General features: G+C 54.6%; 1 protein-coding gene across 3 annotated transcripts in view; it reads left to right on the top strand.

Moving 5' to 3' along the window:
• PXDN (peroxidasin) overlaps positions 1 to 14,613 on the top strand; it is a 65,358-nt gene that overhangs the window by 17,215 nt on the left and 33,530 nt on the right. For all 3 annotated transcript variants that reach the window (XR_006345773.1, XM_043927231.1, XM_043927230.1), the window contains exons 2-3: positions 8,405 to 8,476; positions 9,340 to 9,411. Coding sequence is in view for 2 of the 3 variants with exons in the window: in XM_043927231.1 (XP_043783166.1) it covers positions 8,405 to 8,476; positions 9,340 to 9,411 (144 nt within the window). In the remaining variant the exon portion in view is untranslated. The remainder of the gene's footprint in view (positions 1 to 8,404; positions 8,477 to 9,339; positions 9,412 to 14,613) is intronic.

Here is a 14,613-nt window from a genome sequence, read left to right as displayed (position 1 = left end):
GAGGACGGCAGGAGGACCGTCCGCCCCCGGCACAGCGGAGCCCGCTTCCCACGCCTGGGCGGAGCTGGCGTGGCTCTGCTGGGAACCGGCCTTGCGCTCTGCTCGCTGGGCTGTTCCTAATCAGGAGGACGTCGGGCCGCCGTGTTTGCTCCGACTCGCTGAGCTGGGCAGCCCGGATTTCACGGTCCTGCAGCCGCTGCTCCAGCTCGCCATGCGCCGGGAGACGGGGCGGGGGCGGGGGTGCTTCCCCTGATCACACACTGTCCTTGGCTTCACCCTGCTCAGGGGGCTTCCTGGGGACGCGACGACAGGGCCCTGGGAAAGTCTCTGGTAGACGGCCCGGCCAGTTTGGGTCTGGAAAACAGGAGAAATACTCATTTCATTTTCAAACAGCCGTGGGAGAAGCTTGGGCGTTTTTCCAGAGGACTGACGTGCGTGAATCAGCAGACGCGTTCTGTTCCTTTGTGAGGCGGTGGGGGGTTAGGGTGGGGGGTTAGGATTCGCGTTTGCATGAGGCCTGAGAACAGGTCCCGACAGTGAGGCCCCAGGACGGTTCATCTCCTGGGCCATCACCACAGACTGCAGACCCCGCACCCGTGGCTGGCCGGCACTTTTAGTGTCCTGTGAACCTTGGATTGCACGTTTTTTTAAAATAAATTGATTGATTTGTTTTTGGCCGTGCTAGATCTTTAGTTGCCGTGTGCGGACTTCTCGCTGCGATGGCGTCTCCTTGTGGAGCCCAGTGTCCAGGGCGTCCTGGCTTCAGCGTTTGCGTCTCCCAGAATCTGGAGCGCAGGCGCAGGAGTCCTGGCGCACGCGCTTAGTCGCCGCGTGGCACGCGGGCTTCTCCCAACAGGGACTGAACTCGTGTCTCCAGCGTTGGCAAGGGGATTCTTCACCACTGAGCCACCGGGGAGGCCTCTTGCATTTTTTCAAATGGTTGAAAACAGTCAGAAGAGTGATGTTTCCCGATGTCGTAGTTGCAGACCCTGGTGCGTGAACACAGGTGTGCGCTATCAGACCAGGCCCCTCTCTTCGGCTCCGCCCTGGCTGTGTGGCTGAGTGTAGGGGTCGCCATGGAGACCACGTGGGCCTACACCCAAGCATCTTTCTGCCTGGCCTCTCGGGGGAGAGTCAGGCACACCCGTCCTGTGGGCCTTGGCCGTGGAAGTGCCCGGCGTGGGGTCTGCAAGGGGCAGCTGAGGGCCCAGCTCTGCCAGGAGGAGGCGGGCTCCTGAGCCCGGCAGGTGCGCCTTCATCAGGGGCCTCCCCGCGTCCCGGGGTGGGAGGGGCTTGGTCTGGGCTGGGGTTGGTCCACGCGCGTGCTTACTGGGGGCCCGGTGACGGTGATACCACGGAGACTCGTAACAAATGACACAACCATCTGAGTGCAGAGGCAAGTCTGATGATGGAGCTGGTCCACATCTGAACAGTGAACTCCCTGCTGGCTCCGGGGCGGCTGCGGAGCTGGAGTGTCCACTCTCTCGGACTCTTTTTTTTTAGTTGCCGAGGGCTGTTCCCAGAGGCCCCGTCTCTAGAACCGCCCTGGGTCGTCAGGATCAGGGATATTTTCAGGGTGACGGAGGCGTTTGCTGCCCCTGTGGTCCTCGCAGGCCGGCAGGTGGAGACTGGGGTCTTCCCCACCGTGTGAGCTCTCCTCTCCCCCCAGTTCGCTGAAACGCTCTCAGCTCCTCCTGTTGGCTCTTTTTAGCTGCTGGGAAGTTAAGGCCAAACCAGAACAAGCACCGTTTATGTATGTCTCTTCTGTGAATGAATCAGTACCTCGGTTTCTTTCCCAAAGTCAGTTTTCTTTTGAAGTAGTTTTCTGTCCTGCGCTTTGAATCATTCTCTCAGTGTTTTTCAGAATTCTCAGTCAGAAGAAAACCGTGGCTTTTTGCCTTGCTCTGTGTTCATAGATATTACCCGGTGAACCAAACTTGGCGGGATTGATCGGTTTTCTCAGGAGTTGACCTGATTCGGGTCCCGCCTTCAGGACGCTGAGCTGGAGTGGTGGGCACAGCAGGTGGGGACCCTGCCCCAAGCAGGGCATCTGTGCCCCAAGCAGGGCATCTGTCTCCTTGTTGAAGGGGCTGCCGTCTCGTCAGAGCTCCGAGCCCCGTGTTAGCCTAGCGTCCTCAGGTGGGAGGCCCTGCAGGAGGGCCTGTCCGCCAGGAGGCGGTGGCGGCTCGGGGTCCGTCCTGGGTCCTTCCAGGAGGCCGTCCGTCCGTCAGCAGAGCTGAGGGAGCCCCCTCACCACACCGCTCCCCGAGCGAGTTCTGTGCCCGTGAGCTGAGAGAGGGGCCCTTGTTTCCTGAGCTTAAATTCTGGACGGGGAGACAACAGAGATGGGACTCAGCAAGCCGCGTCCCGCATACGTGTCCCACCCCTGTCCACGCGGCCTTTTCCTGGGAGCTGAGGTTCCAGATGGAGAGCGGACGCGGCAGGAAACTCAGAGCTCTTCCTGCGGACGGAGGGGTCTGCCCTGGTCACCCCCGGGGGCCTGCACGTTGCCCACCCCTGGGCGGGCTCCAGGGGGCCATGCCCTGGGTGACAGTCAGCAGAGACTCCAACACCTGCCCTCTTGGTGGGAAGCACCAGCCCTCGGGGGGTACAATTCCACTGGGGCCACGCCCCCTTGCCCCGCGGGTCCTGTTGGGGAAGGGCCTGCATGTCCTCTGGTGCCCTGGACATGCCCCGCCATCTGCACAGCTGACCCCGCGAGGCCTCTCTGTCCCCCAGAAACACGGCGCTGTCCCCGCAGACAGACACTGCTCCCACGTCAGACAAGGCTCTCTGTGTTTTGCAGAAGTCCGCATGTTAGGGTAAGGAAAGAGCAGACCCGGCAGCCTGGCCTTTTGCCCCGCTGGCTGGACACCCCCAGCCTCTGTGACTGCGCCCGTCCGCTTCAGGGTCGGCCGTGGGTCACCTTGTACCACAGCCAGAGGGACAAGGGTGGGCGCCTGGTTAGCCAGAACTCCCCGGCCTGGGACGGCTCCATCTCTGAGAGTGAAGCGGGTTTTAACAAGTGTGGGGCTGAGACATGTGTCCTGGGTGCTTGGGAGGGACCGCCCGTCTCGTGGTGCAGGGGACACTGAACCGCCCCATGTCCGCGCGTGCCCTGGTCCCTCAGAGGTGGCGTGTCCAGCACCCCCCCCCCCCCAGCAGGACGGTCCCCTGTGACGGGCACAAGTGTCCCTTCCGCCCCTGCCGCCCTTCTCAACGCTTGTCTGCCTGCAGCCTCTGCCCCGGACCCGCGTGAGCTCCACCTGCAGACGCTGCTTTTTCCTTTGCTGACCTGCACTGCTGTTTTTGTTGATTTGTTTATTTTACTTGGTTGATTTTTTCTTTTTTTTTTTTCTTTTTGGCTGTGCTGCAAGGCTTGTGGGAGCTTAGCTCCCAGACCAGGGATGGAACCTGTTTTCTCAACAGTAAAAGCCGGAGTCTTAACCACTGGACCACCAGGGGGTCCCCTTTGTGTTTTTAAGTTTGAGTAAGTTGGGTACGGAAGGAGAGTGGGTGCCTGTTGCACCTGTCGGTGACACACTTCTGCGGGGATCAGCGAGCCCTTGACACAGATCTGGTCCCGGGAGAAGTCTAAGGCCAGGAGCATGCGCCTGGGTGCGCAGGGTAGGGCTTTGGGACTGCGTCCCCGGCGGCGCATGGAACCCTGCGTCCCCGGCCACGCCCTGATCCCTGCGTCCCCGGCCACGCCCCGATCCCTGCGTCCCCGGCCACGCCCCGATCCCTGCGTCCCCGGCCACGCCGCGATCCCTGCGTCCCCGGCCACGCACCGGATCCTGCTGCCGCGTCCAGGGCCAGGGGCGCACCCGTGCAGAGGCTGGGGACCTGTGCTTGGAGGGTACACCTGCCGCCACAGTCCGCAGGCTGCCCTGACCTTCTGCCAGTGCTGCCCTCCCCCGCTCTGGGGGTCCCTGCCCCCCGCCCCGGTGGTGCCGCTGCCCTCAGACGCCTGGTCCCCAGGCTCCTGGGGCCCTGGCTGCTCTGCGTCCTGCTGGGGGCAGAGCCCAGGTCTGGACCCTGAGGGCTCCCGAGACATTGGGTAGATTCTGAGGCCGGGCTCCCGTGGCACACGGGGTGTGTGGGCCCTGAGTGTTTGTGGAGTGACGGGCGCTTAGCAAGTGCATGGATGTCAGCTGTCAGGACGCGTGTTTATCCTTCAGCGTAGCAGCTCCTCTAGGAGTCAGCCCTATGAAGACATCAGTGACGACTTGAGTCTGTGAGCCCGTCGGGAAGCGATGGGCCACTCGTGAAGGGATGGGTCAGTGGGAACTGATAGGTCCGTGGGAACCGGTGGGTCAGCGGGAACTGATGGGTCAGTGGGAAGTGATGGGGCAGTGGGAACTGATGGGTCAGTGGGAAGTGAGTCAGTGGGGACGGATGGGTCAGATGGGTCTGTAGGGACTGATGGGTTGGTTGGTGGGGACCAGTAGGTCCGTGTGTTGCTGGGGACAGCTCGGAGTTGGGGAGGGAGGAGGGGGTGCTGGGCACAGGTCGCAGTCACTCCCTAAAGGACGTGGGGGCGTGTCCAGAGCACGTCCAGAGCTCTGAGATTTGTCCCTTGAAGAAAACCGTGTTCTCAGCAAGCAGCCTTTTGTGCAAGAAAGGGAGGGAGGTAGACCCACATTCTTGCTTGTATCTTCAAAAAGGATCAGTGGGAGGCTGAGGAAGCGCAGTCTCCACAGGGGAGGAGGTGAGCTGTGTGAAGGGGCAGGGTTGGGACGCACCGCCTCTGATGGTTAACCACAAACACCTTCACCCTTTCTGTGATGGAGAAGACGGAAACAGGCGTTAACGCTGGCTGCAGGACTGCCTTGGTGGCCCAGTGGGTCAGGATCCCGCTGCCAGGGCGGGGAACCCGGGGCTGATCCCTGGTCTGGGGAGATTCCACGTGCTGCAGACAGCCACGTCCACCATGGCTCAGCTGCTGGAGCCCCAGTGCCCGCCTGCGGGACTGCAGAGCCTAGCCCCCGCTGCCGAAGCCGAGCCCCTCAACAGGAGACGCCCCCACGCAGGAAGTGTGAGCTCCAAACCAGAGAGCGCCCCCGCTCCCCACAGCTAGAGACGGCCTGCACCCGTCGAGGCCAAAACTGAACAATTAAATTGATCAGTTAGAGACAGTAAAGCTGGTTATGTGATGCACCGGGAGCGGCTGCCCTGCACAGTCCCCTTACGGGGCTGTGTCTGCAGGCCTGGTCAGGCGGCTGAACGTGGCCTGGGCCTCAGGAGGGCTGCGGGCTGCGGGCAGGGTGGGCCTGATGGGCTGGGCAGTCATGGACGAGTCGGATCCCAGGTCTGGTTCGCAGACTCGGCCGGGCTCTCGGGGCTCAGATTGGAGGAGTCGGGTCTGGCCAAGTGTCCATGGCGGAGGAGGTAGAATCTGTGCTGTAACTTCTCTGGAGGATGCTGGGGCCTCCTGACACTGCCCTGGGATCGGGGCCTGGGGCAGGGCTGCCAAGGACCACGCTGAGCTTCTGGCGGATGGAACCAGGTGACGGCAAGAGGAACATGGGAACCTCAGGGAAGGCTGGGGTCCCGGGGAGCTGCTCCCCAGGGAGCCGCCCGTGCTGGTCTGAACATGAGTGTGAATTACCGTTTATTAAAGTGCAAGGCTGTCTGTGCAGTGGAAGGGGGCTCCTGGGGAGCGTGTCGGTGGTGACAGGGTCATCACGGAGCCTAAGCTTGGGAGCGGGTCTGTGCTGACCGTGGTTGCCTGGGTCCCGAGAACTTGACCCAAAGTCAGGGAACTGCACACCCGCAGGCAGGGCGCTTCACCCGCTGCCCAGCGTGGACACAGGCGGTTTCAGGGATTCAAACACTTTGCCAGAAGGCTCTTATCCCGCTGTGAACTAGAACCCCTTCCGTAACCAGTTACAGCTATAGAACTGAACTGATTAGATTCCTGCAAAGATTATGAGTGCTGGACAGGCTCAGCCAATATCACAGGAGAGTCCTGTGAGTCCTTGTGGCCGTCCTAACGAGCACCCGTGAAGGGGAGGAACAGGGCTTAGACTGGAGCCTTCTTTTGCTGTCCCAGAGGCGTGCACCCAAGGTCAAGGCTGGCCCATCTGCAGCCCTGGAGGGGCCCTGAGCCAGGCCCCTGGTGCTGGAGATCCGCCGCAGTCCTTGGCCTTCCCCGAGCCGGTCTGCAAGGACACCAGCTGCCTTGGAGCAGGGCCACCTCAGTGACCTCACTTTAACTTGGTCACCCCTGTAAGGACGCCTTCTCCAAATAAGGTCAAGTCTCAGGCCCCGGGAGTCTGGCATCAACATGTGAATTTTGGGGGACACTATCCAAGCCTTAATAATCCCTGTTGGACTGTGATGGAAGAGGTGAAACCAGTGAGTAAGGAATTTTCATGTTTCTAAGACTCTTTGGTAAAGAAAGGGGTCTTTGTGTCTCATTTCCAGGGACTGGCATGCTTGTTCAATTGATAGATTTTTAATTCAGGCTGGAGAAGGGTGGGAACAGGCGGCTTAGCAGACCTGCTGTACCTCACACGGCCCCAGGCCCAGCCCTGGCCGCTCTGCGTTGGCATCTGCTACTGCCCGCCGGCTCCTGCCTGGGGCCATGATCTCTCGGGTCCTCGGTCTAGCCTCTGTTCTACTCGTGCATTTATTTCACATGCTGAGAGGTACATGTGAAATAGCCTCATTTCCAGTTCACTCGCTGAGTGAGCTCTGTGACTCTGAGTGTTGGGGCCAGACCCCTTCCTAGAGGAGCCAGTTCCAGCTCGGAAGTTACAGGAGGAACCGTGTGTCTCCACGCCTGCCCGCGGGCGACTCCCTTCTCTAGTCCCTGAAAATCGGTCCTGTTGGTTGTCTGAACACTGAGACCTGAGCATTCCCATGGGCTGGTGGGGGTGGGTGGATGGGTCTAAAGGGACCTCTTATCTGTCCAGCTGAGCTACTTAAGATCCTTCAAGATGATGCTGTTCAATCGCTGCAGTCAGTATGTCAGCAAATTTGGAAAACTCAGCAGTGGCCACGGGGCTGGAAAAGGACTGGGAAAGGTTGGTTTTCATTCCAGTCCCAAGGAAAGGCAATGCCAAAGAATGTTCAAATTTCCATACAGTTGCACTCATTTCACATGCTGGCAAGATTATGCTCAACATCCTTCAAGCTACCTATGGCTGGTTCACGTTATGTATGGCAAAAACCAACACAATATTGTAAAGCAATTTTCCTTAAATTTAAATAAAATCCTTCAAGCCAGGCTTCGGTAGTACATGAACTGAGAACTTCAGATGTATGGTTGGGTTAAGAAAAGGCAGAAGAATCAGAGGTCAAATTGCCAACATTCACTGGATCATAGAGAAAGCAAGGTAATTCCAAAAAAAATCAGCTTCGTTGACTGCATGAAAGCCTTTGACTGTGTAGATCACAGCAAACTGTGGAAGATTCTTAAAGAGATGGGAATACCAGACCACCTTACCTGACTCCTGAGAAACCTGTATGCAGGTCAAGAAGGAGCAGTTAGAACCTTCCATGAAGCAACAGATTGGTTCAGAATTGGGAGAGGAGTACAACAAGGCTGTGTATTGTCACCCTGTTTATTTAACTTGTATGCAGAGTACATCTTACGAGGTACCAGGCTCACAAACTCACAAACTGAATCAACATTGCATGAAATTAAGATGCTTGCTCCTTGAAAGCTATGACAAACCTCGACAGCATATTAGAAAGCAAAGACATCATTTTGCTGACAAAGGTCCATACAGTCAAAGCTATGGTTTTTCCAGTAGCCATGTATGGATGTGAGAGTTGGACCATAAAGGAGGCTGAGTGCCAAAGAATTGGTGCTTTTGAACTGTGGTGTTGGAGAAGACTCTTGAGAGTCCCTTGGACTGCAAGGAGATCCAACCAGTCCATCCTAAAGGAGATCAGTCCTGGGTGTTCATTGGAAGGACTGATGCTGAAGCTGAAACTCCAATACTTTGGCCACCTGATTCGAAGAGCGAACTCACTGGAAAAGACCCTGATGCTGGGAAAAATTGATGGCGTAAGGAGAAGAGGACAGCATCACTGACTCAATGGACATGAATCTGAGTGACCTCCAAGAGACGGTGAAGTAAGGGAAGCCTGATGTGCTGCAGTCCGTGGGGTCGCAAAGAGACGGACATGACTTAACAGCTGAACGCCAACATCTCCCTGCAGTTACCTTTTAAACAAACTGTAATGTGAGCAGGTCCACCTGTCATTCAGACAAATATTTGTGTCTTTATCAGTCTTTTCCCAGAGCTGATTCAGCCAAGGATTGAATTCGGAGATTTAATTTCTTAAATGCCTTATCACTGTTTGGAAACTGAATGTTTAAAGGTGACACAAAACTAGTGACAATGGCAGATTTCTCTCTGTAAATAATCCATTTCTCGTTTCTTCACAGGGATCTTCGCTTTAACAGAATCAGAGAGATCCAGCCGGGGGCTTTCAGGGGGCTGAGAAACCTGAACACATTGTAAGTCCAGACATTGTCCTGGGAACTGGTAGAAAAAGATGCAAAGACCATCGCCGCTTTCCCCTGTGGGCAGATCCCAAGTGCTTGGGGTCCCCCATCACCTGCGGAGGGAGGGCGGGCGTGGCTGAGCGGAAGAGGCCGAGCCTGCCAGAGGGGTTTGCACACGGAGGTGTCTGTGGGTCCAGACTGGTGGCCTTCGTCCCTGTCTTCCCGACTGACAGCTGTGAACCCGTCCACACCTGTGCTGGCCACGCCTCCCGGCAAGCTGACAGGGACAGCCCTCCCCCCCGCCCCCGAGCCCCCACGGACCCCGGCGGGGGTGGGGTGCCGTCCGTCCGCGTCCCAGTGTTTAGACCCCTGGGGGAGACAGAGGGATGGGGCCCGACTCCAGGCCGCCGCGGGCTGTGCTGAGCGCCGTGGGAGGGGGTTCTGGCTCTCCCCCAGGTGACCGGTCCGTGCCGGGCCTGGGGGCTGTGAGCTTGGTGGGGGCACGTGTGGCTCTGCCCCTCACTGTGAAAAGGCTCCCTGGAGAGAGACCCCCTTGAGGACGCCCTGCACCTCCACGGGGGCCTCCCAGCTGGCTGGGGGGGGACGGGAGAGACGCAGAGAGGGCGCAGTCTCTGTGCAGGAGCGAGGGGATCGCGGCCCCACGGCACGCGGAGCCGCCCGTGTGTGCGGGTGTGGACGCCGACCTGCTGCAGCCACGCTGCGCTTGGTTGTGTCGGTCTGCATTTAGCGAGTGTCAGTGTTAAGGCCTGTGGCTTAATCCTTGTGTGACCTTCTCTAGGGCAGTGGAAACGACCTCCGCAAGACAATTCAGAAGTGTCGTTGTTTGAAATTCTTACTGGAACGTTTTTTCACAGGCTTCTCAACAATAATCAGATCAAGAGCATACCCGGTGGGTCATTTGAAGACTTGGAGAATCTGAAATACCTGTAAGTAGTGACCAGTTTTCTACACCAGAGTCTGTTGTCTGTATTTGGACTGTTTAATCATTGAGCAAAATTCCGTACTGTTATGAATTATTGCAAATACATTCAAGTGAAAAAGAGGTTTTGTTTTCAGAAGGTGAGTGAAATTTTGGCTGGAATTTTTTAAGTGAGTTGTTACAGGGTCAGGTGCTGCTCTGTGTGAATTCTAGTGTTTATCTGCTAAGCCTTAAGTAAATCGATTGGATACAATTAAAAACTGCAGTTCTGAAAATCCCTGTCTGGTAGCGGTAACCCCTGTGGAGCCTTGCAGCTGCTGCTGTGAGCAGCTGACGCATGTTCTCTGGGTCTGCGCTTTCAGGGCAGTTTTGGGTTGTCTTCAGCTGTGGGCTGTGGAACCTGGAAATGACGAATCCCTTTGGAATGTCACTAATTCGTGAATAACTTTCCCATCTTCGCGGAGTGATTTCGTCTCTTATTTTTATGTAAAGTTTATTTCCCTTTTAAGAATTGATTTGAATTAATGAGTTTATTAGCATTGAAAACATTTGCTTGTTGAAGTCAGTTTTGCAGTTAGAAAATGACCCACTTGGTTCAGTACTTTCACAGGCCCTTTTTCTGAAGTTGAAAACTTTAACAAAACCCTGGGCACATTGCTGGTTCTAACAGATGAGAAGTGAGTGTCATGTGCTTTGAGGAAATTATTCTCAGTTTTAGGACTTTAGATAACTGTTCAGCTAGAGTCATTCTAATGAGGGATTTATGTCAGTGATTTTGGGAAAATTTGTAATTCGTGTGAACCTGGGTGTCTTCGGTCCTGTTAAGTTTAGATGAGAGAGTGCTGGTGATTAAGATGTAACATTAATTCTTTATTAAATGCATTTTCCTCCACAAAGCTTCTTAAAGTGTTGTGTTTACACAGTTTTCTCTCACTTTAGTGGTAGTATGTTAATTTTTCATTAGCAGGGTTCACACTAAGCCTTGCTGCTCATTTTTAAAATGAGGGAGAGTCCTCCTATTTATTCTTGAGTTTTCATCTGCTTACTTATGTTTTGGTTTTTGATTTTAAAGCAGTGTAATATCCTGAAGGGGCTTCCCTGGTAGCTCAGCTGGTAAAGAATCCGCCTACAATGCAGGAGACACTAGTTTGATTCCTGGGTCGGGAAGATCCCCTGGAGAAGGGTTAGGCTACCCGTTCCAGTTGGGCTTACCTGGTGACTCAGACGGTAAAGAATCCTCTTGCAATGCGGGAGACTCGGGTTCGACCCCTGGGTGGGGAAGATCCCCTGGAGCAGGGCATGCTACCCACTCCAGCATCCTTCCTAGAGAATCCCCATGGACAGAGGAGCCTGGTGGGCTGCAGTCCGTGGGGTCGCAGAGAGTCGGACACGACTGAGTGACTCAGCCCAGCACAGCACAAGCTCCAGAGAAAGCAGAGGCAGAGTCCGTTAACTAATCGCCAGTATTTGCAGTGTGTGTACAAGTTTAGTCTTTTTTATTTTTTAATTTTTAAACTTTTGGGGCTGGAATTACCCAGGAGCACCTTATTTACTCTCTGAATGCGTTTCCTATTAAGCAATTTGGGACACTCCATTTTTCAGTTAAGATAATTTTTAGAAATAATATTTTTGATCCTCGTCTGTTGGCGGGATTCCTCCTCAGGTGTCCACATGTCAACCTTTCCCCATCTCCAACCCGAGGGCATCTGAGCCGCCCACAGCGGCGGGTCCCGGGGTCCCCAAGGGTGGGCTGAGTGGTGTTTGGCGGTAACGGGAGGCGGTGGTGGGAAAGGGTCCCGTGACCCCACCGTCCAGCTCCTGGGGTTCCTGCCTCCTCCCCCAACTCCCTGGACCTCATCACTAGGGTCCATCTTGACAGGCACTGACCTAGGAAACTGGGCAACATGCAGTGTGAATGTTTAAGAAGCTTTCAGAATTGATTATTTCATCCTTAGTTCAGTCACTCAGTCGTGTCCGACTCTTTGCGACCCCATGAACTGCAGCATGCCAGGCCTCCCTGTCCATCACCAACTCCCGGAGTCCACCCAAACCCACATCCATTGAGTCGGTGATGCCATCCTACCATTTCATCCTCTGTCGTCCCCTTCTCCTCCCGCCCTCAATCTTTCCCAGCATCAGGGTCTTTTCCAGTGAGTCAGCTCTTCACATCAGGTGGCCAAAGGATTGGAATTTCAGCTTCAACATCAGTCCTTCCAATGAACACCCAGGACTGATCTCCTTTAGGGTGGACTGGTTGGATCTCCTTGCAGTCCAAGGGACTCTCAAGAGTCTTTTCCAACACCACAGTTCAATAGTATCAATTCTTTGGTGCTCAGCTTTCTTTATAGTCCAACTTTCACATCCATACGTGACTACTGGAAAAACCATAGCCTTGACTAGATGGACCTTTGTTGGCAAAGTAATGGCTCTGCTTTTTAATATGCTGTCTAGGTTGGTCATAACTTTCCTTCCAAGGAGTAAGCGTCTTAATTGCATGGCTGCAGTCACCATCTGCAGTGATTTTGAAGCCCACAAAAGTAAAATCTGCCACTGTTTCCAGTGTTTCCCCTTGTATTTGCCATGAAGTGATAGAACCAGATGCCATGATCTTAGTTTTCTGAATGTTGAGTTTTAAGCCAACTTTTTCACTCTCCTCTTTCACTTTCATCAAGAGGCTTTTCAGTTCCTCTTCACTTTCTGCCATAAGGGTGGTGTCATCTGCAAATCTGAGGTTCTTGATATTTCTCCTGGCAATCTTGATTCCAGCTTGTGCTTCCTTCAGCCCAGCGTTTCTCATGCTGTACTCTGCATATAAGTACATATTTCATCCTTGGTGTTTATTTAATTGGTGAGTGTTCGTTACCTGCTGGAACTCCAGTGACTTCTGGGTAAGGAATAAGCTTCCCCTGCGCTAAGATTTCCTCCTGATGAAATGAACCCTTGAGATAGAACTCATAGTCAAAGGGTAAACTTTGTGATGAAGTAGAGAATTGTTTATGGTTTCTTATTAGCTCATGATCAATACCCAGTTATTCTTGGGAAAAATGGATTATCCCTGATGTCTTTACCAACATGCAGTGGTTCAGCTGTTGCTCATGTTCTTTGAAAGGATTTCTTTACTCTCATCTTTTTGAAGTTCATGCAAGGTGATGTTCGTGTTGACATTTTGCTTTGCTTTTGATTTTTTTTGTTTTAATTTGTTTTTAAGAAGTGGGTGCAGAAACCTCCCTTCAGACTTACCTCCTATAGGAGTTGCAAGAGGAGAAATCACTCAGACCCAGACAGGAGTCATCTTGTGTGGGGCCGTGATACAGAGCTTCTGAGTGTTTGTGGAATTTCAGTGATTGACCCGGGAAGACCGCAGTCCCCAGCTTTTTTGGCACTAGGGACCGGTTTTGTGGAAGACAGTATTTACTCGGATGGGGGTGGGGGTGGTTTCAGGAATGATTCAAGTGCGTCACGTTTATCGTGCTGTTTATTTCGATTATTATTGCATCAGCTCCACCCCAGATCATCAGACATCTGATCCCAGAGCTTGGGGCCCCGTGCTATAAGGCGCTACTGCTATTCCCTCCGTTTTGCACAGGAAGAAACAGGCAGAGAAGCCTGCGTTCTTATTTAAGAATCAGCGTTCCGTGGCAGCCCGGGGATTCAAGTCCCCAACCTGGAGAAGCCACGTCCTGCCAGGCCCTGCTGGCACCAGGCCTCCGATTCGGGGCCTTCTAGCTGGTTTAGGTTCAGGCTTGCAGCTCCTTGTGACGTGGCCTCCGCAGATGGGTGCCCAGTGAGAGGGGAGGGCGCCTAGGAGGACTGCAGCCCCAGTCCCGCTGGATTCCCCGCACAGACGTCATTCAGGGAGAGCACGTCCTGGGAGTGAAGGACTGAGCCAGAGTGGTGCTCCTCGCCAGGTGGGGGGACAGGCAGCAGCCCAGCCATGGAGTGTGCAGAGGGGCCTGCCTGAGTTACTCTGCAGGGACATGTGGGATTTGATCGTCCATCAGGGAGAGTGCAGAGCAGGGCCTGCCCGAGTTACTCTGCAGGGACGTGTGGGATTTGATCGTCCATCAGGGAGAGTGCAGAGCGAGGCCTGCCCGAGTTACTCTGCAGGGACGTGTGGGATTTGATCATCCGTCTACCCGCAGCAGCAGTGGAGGGGCGCCCGGGACAGGTGTCTCCATGTCTGCATTTAGGTGGTCACAGTAGAGACGTGTTCTGAGGTCCTGGGCAGACGGGCAGACTCAGCACACATGGGTTTGCAGGGTTGGGGAATTGGACGCTTTGGTGTGAATGTCTTCATCCTCAATGAGCCCCTTATGGAGCTGGCAGACTCCTGGCAAGGACCGGACAGCACACACTTGAGGCCTTGAGAACCACAGGGGTCAGTTTCCAGGGAGCATGGTGTCAGCCACAGGTGACCATAAGTGAGGTCGTGTGGCCCTGGGCCAACACAGCTGCATTTCGGACACAGATTTGAATCTCACATGATTTTCATGTGTCACCAAATATTCTTCTTTGAAAATGTTCAGTCATTTAAAAACATAAGAACCGTTCTTAGCCTGCAGGCCATATAGAAATAGGCACCAGCCCGTTGCCTGGTTCTTCCGATCAGCCTTGGTTGCTTCTGTTTTAGAAGAATGGGATTTGAGTGGATGACTAGGTCCAGACGAATTTAGTCTTTATAATTTCTATTCCCTAGATTATTTCTGGGCGTTTGAACGTGGGCTTCCCAGGTGGCTCAGTGGTAAAGAATCCGCCTGCTGATGCAGGAGATGCAGGTTTGACCCCTGGGTTGGGACAATCCCCTGGAGGAGGGCACCCACCACAGTATTCTTGCCTGGAGAATGCCATGGACAGAGGAGCCTGGCAGACTACAGTCCACGGGGTCGTGAAGAGTCAGGCAGGACTGAGCACACATGCACACATTTGAAACTGCATCGGTGTCAGTCCCAGAGCCTTACTTTCAGTGCCTTGTACCTGTTTGTCAGGAAATTTTATTTTCTTCAGGCTCTGAAGCATGTGCTCTGTCAGCCGTTCATAACTGCCCGCCAGCAATCCGTGCGTCTGCGGTGTGGTGGTCTGACGTCTCCAGTAGGAGGTTTTCCCTGGATAAAGAGAGAGGAGCCCCCTTGGAGGAGCTCTCCTAACTGTGCAAGCGTTCTGTTGGTGTCCTCACACGGTCTCCAGGCCCGAGCGGCAGTCTCGTCGCCCT

This window comes from Cervus elaphus, chromosome 16, assembly GCF_910594005.1.
Source record: "Cervus elaphus chromosome 16, mCerEla1.1, whole genome shotgun sequence".
Lineage (NCBI taxonomy): Eukaryota > Metazoa > Chordata > Mammalia > Artiodactyla > Cervidae > Cervus > Cervus elaphus.
The sequence above is the reverse complement of the archived record's forward strand: the minus strand, read 5'-3'. Positions and strand labels throughout refer to the sequence as shown.